This window comes from Neolamprologus brichardi, chromosome 7 (assembly GCF_056152115.1).
Source record: "Neolamprologus brichardi isolate AB-2024 chromosome 7, ASM5615211v1, whole genome shotgun sequence".
NCBI classification, from domain to species: Eukaryota; Metazoa; Chordata; class Actinopteri; order Cichliformes; family Cichlidae; genus Neolamprologus; species Neolamprologus brichardi.
In genome coordinates, this window is record NC_142110.1 from 65,585,167 (window position 1) to 65,593,379 (window position 8,213).

At 42.8% G+C, this 8,213-nt stretch overlaps 1 protein-coding gene across 1 annotated transcript; it reads right to left on the minus strand.

Moving 5' to 3' along the window:
- Positions 1-29: 29 nt before the first annotated feature.
- si:dkey-12e7.1 (uncharacterized) lies at positions 30-7,381 on the minus strand. The gene is made up of 3 exons (XM_006805379.3): positions 7,074-7,381; positions 3,708-4,342; positions 30-688 (listed from the first exon to the last, which is right to left on the minus strand). The coding sequence occupies exons 2-3, from the start codon at positions 4,269-4,271 to the stop codon at positions 101-103; spliced, it is 1,152 nt and encodes a 383-aa protein (XP_006805442.1). The 5' UTR covers positions 4,272-4,342; positions 7,074-7,381; the 3' UTR covers positions 30-100.
- Between the last annotated feature and the right edge of the window lie 832 nt (positions 7,382-8,213).

Consider the following 8,213-nt stretch of genomic DNA (forward strand, 5'->3'; position numbering starts at 1 on the left):
ATAATAATAAAAATGCGACGTAAAAGCAATATTTAGCTCCTTTATAGATTTCACCATAAAATGATAAGTGTAAGAACTTCATTTAATGTCATGCGTTTGACTACCACAGCCAGCTGTCTAGATGCTGAACACAGTAGCAGGACTGTTCCAGGATAGCAGTCAGCTCTCCGTAACTTTTCTCTCTCCACGTAGGGAGGAGCCTCTCGTTGTTTAGAGCCTGAAGCTTCGGCGTCCCCTCCCGGAGGACGTGGTACAGGCAGGGCCAGCGGCTCTGGATGCGCGTCCTGGTCCTGCGATCAAGCGTGACACGCAGGACAATCTTCTTGGCTCGAAGTTCACGCAGGGCTGGCAGCTTAAGGCAGGAGAAGACCAAGCCTCGGCTCGGAGACACGTCCAAAAACTCCAGAGACTGAGACTCCAGGGTGTAGGAGATGCCGAGGTTCCTCAGCGGCACCAAGATGTTTAATGTCAGAGACTTGAGGTTAGGCAGGGATTTGATGAGCATCTGCAGCGTTGAGGGAGTCACGCATTTAAAGACCCAGAAGTATTTGAGCTCGAGGACTCGGAGCTGCTGGAACTGCGTGAGCAACGACACGGACAAATCCGACCAGTCAAAATGTAGGCGCATCTTGGAGATGCGTGGGCAGTTCTGGGTCAGCTTGCTCAGCAGCTCCTGGAAGCGGGTCACCTGACAAATCAAAGACAAAAGAAAAGAAAACAAGTGACACATTAGCGTTGCCGGTCATGGATGCTTGCATTCATATTTGCCTCACTTGCAGGTGGAACTTGAACCAGTTATGCAAATGAGTTAGCCGGTGCTGTCCAGGCTTCTCAGAAAACTCCTCTACTCCTTCTGTTCCTCTTACGATAGGGTTTAAATCTACCTCTCCCTATGGATTCATACTCACTCACTATGAAACACATGTAAAAGTGGACCGGCACTCCAAATGTAAAACATATCTTCGTCTCAGTGTTGCACCATGTGGGACAGCAGATGCTATATTTGAGCTTCAGACCTTAAAAGGGTTCAAAACCATCTGAATACTGATGTCATCACACCCTTTATAAAAAATTCAAGCATAAATTCAAACTGAGTAAAAATCTTTGAGAAAATAAAACATCTACAGTTACACGGACCACACGACACACAACATAAGAATGCATTAATCCTATAACAGCGGTTAAAGGTGCTGGGTGTTAATCTGAGCTGCAAGAAGGAATGTGGGGGTGATTACACTGTTTGTAGTTTAATCCCGGACACGTTACTGTGGAGGAATGTTTCTGTTACCTGGATTATTCATCCGCTTGTCGTGAAATGCATCCAAACTTGCTGCTGTTTTAGGTCATTTTGAATCAACACATTGGTTGGATTCCTTCATCAGCTAATGCAGAGCTCATCCAAACGGCTGCAGCCATCACGAACAATTATGGACAAATAACCTACGTGCTTCTGACTCTCTGTTTTATTGCCTGCTACTTTTCGCTATATGTAGATAATAAAGAAACCCCCCCAAACCCTCAATAAGACTGTATGATGCGCTACGATCATGAGGACCCAGGTACAGGGAACTAGGGCTGCCACAAACGATTATTTTGATAGTCGACTAGTCACCGATTATTTTTACAATTAGTCGACTAATCAGATCATCATCCATTGGACGTAAAACGTACAGCTTATTGCACCAGCAGCATCTGTTCTTATATAACTATCATTAGCTTACAGCTTTAAGTGTTTAAGGTATGTGCTAACTAAAAATAAAGACAAGATGATAGTTTATTAAATTTTCATGAAATTTGCAGATTGTTTCAGTGCAGTTTAATAAACTCCTTGCTATCTAAAATATAACAGGACACCGGAGGATATTATTGAGCATCTCACACTTCTGATAATCAGTTGCCTGACGTTTATTCAGCTGTGTAAAAACTATAACTTTAATCTCAGCCAAACCGATTTACTCAGGAACAAATAAAACACTAAAAAAATCCAAACAATAACATTTTTAAGTTATCTAAGTGACTTATATATCATGTTTAACCTGAGTAGCGAAAGACGGCGGTGGGTTTGAAAACGATTTGCCGGGAGTCCGGTGTTCTCACGGCTCTAGTTAGCCTTGCCCCCGGTTAGCTATCGAGCTAGTGGGTAACAGACGTCTCCGAAAACGTCGGAGCGCTTTTGAAAATATGTGGTGTCTTGATAAACTGAGCAGATATTTGAGGTTTACACAGCTACATTCTCGCCTGAAAATATGTTAAACGTTTATTTTGTGACCCAGAAAGAATAATAAGAGTAATATTAAAACTAACTAGCTGCCGCCATTGTTGGAAACTGAGCTGGGCTGCGCTATGAATTCTGGGACACAGCTTCTTCTTCTTCGGGGTTTAACGGCAGCTGGCATCCTTGTACATGCAGTGCTGCCATCTTCTGTTTCAGTCCGTTATTACACTCTTAAATCCTACTACTTATTCCTGCGTCTTTTGTGATCTTACAAAGCTTCAAACGACGCATCGACTATTAAATCAGTCGTCGACGATTTTAATAGTCGACGTAATCGTGACTAGTCGACTAATCGTGGCAGCCCTACAGGGAACCACCTCTTTTCTACCTTCTAGTATAAATCTAATGAACGACTGTGGTGACATGAGGTGTGTAGCTTGTACGCTGTGATGCTCTGACTCTTGATGAAATCGCAGCTGTTGTTAATGCATGTAACTGTGAATATGATGTCTTTTTTGTTCACCTGACAGTTGCCACAAATAGAATTTCCAAAAAGACAATAAACACTAACCGAAGCACCCTCTGCATCACTCACTGGACTGGCTCCTTATTGCATCACATTTAGATTTTTTTATTTATTTTTTAAAATGTAATTTGTCTCCTTTTTTTCATCTTTATGGTTTTGTATTTATTTTGCCAAGTTAGGATGTTTTCCATATTTTAATGATTAAAAATTGAACAAACTTTAAAAAGGCACAAAGATAATGGCCTCGCTTGGGGAAAAATTGACTAAAATGAATACTGGGTAAATGGGCGTCGACACAGGAACTACCTTATCACATATCAATCAGCAGTATCCTGTGCTCTAATTGGTAGTCGCCTTGAAGTTGATCCTTGTTGAAGTTATTTCATCCACTGAGGCCTGAAATCGCTGAATATCACTAACTTTCCACGTCAAACAACACTGCAAACTTCTTTCAGTAGAAACCGCAAAATAGGCAAAGCTGTTTGGGGACCCATTTAGAGCCACGTGAAAAGATTTGACTTATGCAGAGTTAAACAGAAATATGTATCTGTTATAGACCATGTAGGTATTTGTTCAAGTCAGATGGGATTCTGTGGATTTTTAGGTGGGATGTGCACTGACATGTAGAATAGGAGGAGCTGTTTTGGGGTATTTACTTGTTTCCTGTTTCAGGCTGGCCTCTGTTAAAATTTGATTGCTAAAAATCAGGACTTCATGCTCTCCTGTACATTATATAATCGTGGGTTTGTGCTCAGACCTCCAGAGAGCAACAATATGCCTGATTCTTTTTCTCTTGTTCTCTTTTATTCTACAGCACAAAAAAAGCACAAAATAAAGAAAAAACGACTACTCATACCTGATATAATGTTTTGCTTTCTAGCTTGATATAAAGCAAACTTATTTCTTTCTACCTGAACTGTGTAAGGTGGCAGTTCTTAGAAAATAAAACCAGTAGAAACAAATTACCTTGTCTATTTTGGTAATGTTATCCTGGTGTGAACTGGGGCTGGAGTGGACCCTGAGGTCGAGCGGCTCTAGAAGAGTAAAAGTCCAGTTAAGGTCGAGGTGGCTGAGGTCTCTGCAGTGGACATTGTCCAGTAGGTGGCTCAGCAGCTCGCCCCACTTGTTGCAGCGATCCCCCAGGTCGAAGCTGGCCCTCAGCGTGAGCAGGCTGGCCCGGCGGGAGATGAGGTGGTAGGTGTAGTGCTGGACCCAGGATTTCCACCTCTCGAACTCCCGGTTGGAAACGAGCAACCCCTCCTGACCGAGGTGGAAACCAACGCGACGGGAGTAGTCGGCCACCCGCCACAGCTTCCACGAGCGGACGAGGCAGCTCCAGCTCGCGCAAACCAGGGCACAGCTACACTTATCCACCTCGTTCAGAAAGGACAGGACGTGCAGCTGGCACTCCACCGGCAGCAAGTTGAAGGGGAAGTAGTCGTCCGCTGCTTTCCGCCGGCTGCTTACCGGGACGAGGGTTCTTTTTCGTGGGGACATGATGAACGGTGAAGAAATAATATTCGTGGTCATTGGTGGGGGTCAGAATCTCCACCAGCTGCTTTTGGAGTCAGACTTTGCCATAAACATTGTTGCATCAGTGCCTTCAAGATAAAAACATGAAGCAGAAACAAATAAGATTTTTTTTCCAAGTTGCTGATGATAACATGTGGAATAAAATAATCTCTACAGGAGCCAGTGTGTGTGATTTTTATACTAAACTTGGTGTCTTGTACGCATCATTTATCCTCATCATCAACGCCAATATTCATGTTTATATTCTCAGTGTTAGTAAGAGTTTTTACATTTAACATCATGGAAACGTCCTCAGCTACAGTCTTTGCCGGTCTGGTAAAACTTAACAACGCGGCCTGCCTGATGATGGTTTGTGGAGCTGTTTACTGAACCTTAGTATTCCTGAAAGACTGTGGCTTAACTGCCTTCCCCAAGTACGTGAATACCTTCGCTGATTTTCCCAAATCTCACCCATAACTCTGCCGTGGGCTCCCTTGGACAGAACAGACTCTAAAGCCTTCTCAGTGTTACAGAATCTTATGGACAACGTAGATTAAGACCTTAAGCACCTTCTCTTTGCTTTCTCTGGTCAATGCCCACAATTTTTTTTAATGTAACTGAAAACAGTTTTATGACACTCGCTGGAGTTCATGAGCATGAAACAAGCTGCTCAAGGCCTCAGTCACCCAGGGATACAGACCGATAAGTGACCCAGCTGGCAACCACCAAATGGTGAAGGAAAAAAGTAGCAAGTGGTACCCCTCAGCCTGCTAGTAGATATGAATTTAATAATCCTAAGTGACTTCCATCTCAAGTTATCGCATTCTCAAGATAGTCAGAAAAATTGACCTCTGACCCCTGACCTTGAGCCCGATGTCACTAAGATTCAAACTCGTCAGACGTTTTTACTAGATACACACATGGTATCCATTTGAAAGTCCTTCATTGCCATTTTCTCGAGTTGTCGCATTCACAATCTTGGGCCCATTCGCCTTTTACAGCTGAGGGGTAAAAAAGTGTCTGAGTGAGTGGTTACAGGAGGCTGATAGCAGCTGCAAATTGCACTGCAGCTTGGAGAGTAAATGGTGAGTTCTTGCCGACAAGTCAATGTCTCCCATGCAAGCTACAAGTGACTGCAGTCACCAATCACAGGGAGGCACAGCTGGACTGGCCATTGGGCATTTGCCGGGTGGGCCAATGTTCTGTTTTTTTGTAACAGTATAAACAATGAAAGATGGTGGATTGGCCAGTGTTTCATGATCGACTCTGGGAAGAAAGACACAAATCTGGATTTATTTTATTTATCTCTTTACGCTGCAGCTGCCTCTTCTTCTCTCATCCCCCCCCCCCCCCCCCCCCCCCCCCTCCTGTTGCTAATGAACCGTTTCTGAGAGACAAATAACACCAGAATCCTTTTCTAAGTAGCTGACAGCTGGTAACTGTGCAGGGGCGGGTCTAGCAAAGTGTTGCCAGGGGGCCAGGTAGGGCATTAACAGGGAAAGGGGGGCACAAAGAAATACTTTTCTTTCTTATTCTCATTTAAAATGTCGAGCTTTTAATAAATAATTAATTCTGAATCTTAGAACCAAAGTGGTCATCTGATATAAAATGTATAGAAATCATATATACCAACAAGAGCGTGTACATTACTGTCACAACAGCATTTTTTTTTATTCAAAGGCTTTATGGCTTTTCCTATAATACCTTGTGGACTGGTCTCTAGTCAAAATGCCCGGGACGATTTTTTTGTCCCAGTCGAGGCCTGCAGGGAGGGTTTGGTGCACAGCTGACAACTGGTCAGGCAATTCACATCCTTACTCTGTTTCTAAGCCTGTGTGACTGAGGCCTAATCAGTTTGTAACATACAAATGAAGCACTCAAAATAATTAGCAACTTCTACACTACAAATATATACAAGTATTTTTAAAGAAATACCAGGCTCATCCTTAAAGATATTGCTTTTTGTCCAACTAAAATTGGCCAGTGGGTCATTTCAAGTTGACTTCTGAGAAATATATACCATTAACTGTGCCTGTGTGATGATAACGTATAAAGTATAGAAATGTAAAAGCAGGAGGAAACACCTTAAACAACAACAACATATAATAGGAACATAAAGTCAACCCATTCTGTAGGTGGAAAAGAGCACTGCCAAAATATCATTTTATCTATCATATGCATCATGCTCTTTCAGTGGTGTATTGTCACGTTAAATACAAAGCTTCAAATACTGACGTCAGTGTACCTACAACTAATTCCTGTGAGCCAAAGGTCAGAGGTCAGCTCTGTTGAGGATATCCGTGTGCCACACCCACCGGCCGTTCAAGCCTCCACTTTGCTTGGTGCAGCCAATCATAAGAAAGGTGCCTTAAGCGAGTCCACAAATTAAATTAAAAAAATAAAAATAAATAAAGAGCAGAAAGACATGCGCAGAACATGTTCCCATTAATTCGTCTTTTTGCTTTAAAGTGCAACTTTAGTGCTTTTCCTGTGAAATCCTGTCAAGTAAATGTATTTAAAAACGACACAGGTTGATCAAGGTGCTACACATAGAGCAACAACCAGGTTTTTGTAACGCTACTACGTCCACATTTAATAACTTCAGATAACGTGCAGGAGTGAAGTTACAGGATAGATCATGTGACAGCGTAACCTGAGCACAGGTGCGCTGAATGTTCCGTTATTCGCCCACCATCACTCATACTTCGCTTCCAGCTTCTCTCAAATGCAACAGGCCAACATTTAGACTATTTCACAGTCTGCGCACTAACACCGCATTGGACATTATGCGCTTGTTTTTTGCGCGTTACGAGTGGTTACCTTTATGGCGAGCAGGCAGCCTCCTTTCCGTCCTCAGTCGTAAAGCTAATCAGCTAGAAGCCAGCAAAAAGGAGACAAAGGAAGTTAAAATTAAACCCAACTGCAGAACTTAACTGAGGGTTTTCTAGAAACCATTTCATAGCCAGACGTATTAGCAGCTCTAAAACCTCTGCGGCTAAACCAGAGTGACGGGAAACTGCCGAGAACAGCGCTGAGCAACCAGGCCGGCTAGTTAGCTAGCAAACAGCTGAGTTCTGTTGCTGTTTTGTTGTTGTGGATCGTCGACGGTGTCGTCATCAGCATGCGTTCGGCTGCACGTTTTGATTCTCAACGCTGCACGGCTGGGCGGGGCTTAATGGAAAAAAGAGAAAAGAAAGAGAACTAGCTTTAAAATGTCGTATCTTCTGAATCATGAAACGTAAACAAAACAGTTACGAAGATATTTTATGAAGCATTTGAGGATCGGAGGCATTGGCTTCAGAGAAAAAACGATAACAAGCGCCGCCCGGTGGCTGGAAGTAATAAAATAAAGTACTGACAGGAGCCTGTGCAGTGTGTGTGTGTGTGTGTGTGTGTGTGTGTGTGTGTTCCTGTCTAGCTATCTTTGTGAGGACCGAAATCTGCATTCTACTATACTTGTGAGAACCAACAGTCACTGGTCCTCACAAATTTGAAGGCATTTAAAGGCAATTTTGAGGATCAAAATGTGGTTTTAGTGTCAGGGTTACAATTAGGTTATTGTTAGGTTTAGAGTAAGGGTTAGGCATTCACTTTTAATGGTTAGGGTAAGGGGCTAGGGAAAGCATTATGTCAGTGAAGGTCCTCACTAAGATAGCTGAACGGGGTTGTGTGTGTGTGTGTGTGTGTGCGCGCATGTTTAGACATCTTTTTGAGGACAGAAAAATTGGCACTCAACTATGCTTCTGGGGACTAACAGTCACTTATGGGGACAAAATTGTTTATTCATATTCAAGTATTTTTATTCATCTTTAGGTATGAGAAAAATATTTATGAAAGATTTTGCATTTTTCATTCAAAATATAGGGTTATATAGGATTTCCAGGTGGGGCAGAAGCAGTGCTGATTCCTCTTTCTCTGAAACATCCCCAATAGTAGAGTTGTCACCTGTTTTGACATCAG

Excerpts from the sequence above, each read along its gene's own strand:
- si:dkey-12e7.1 (XM_006805379.3), bottom strand. The coding sequence starts at position 4,271 with ATGACCACGAATATTATTTCTTCACCGTTCATCATGTCCCCACGAAAA. Across the intron at positions 689-3,707 it reads ACATTACCAAAATAGACAAG|GTGACCCGCTTCCAGGAGCT; the intron begins GTAATTTGTTTC and ends TTGATTTGTCAG.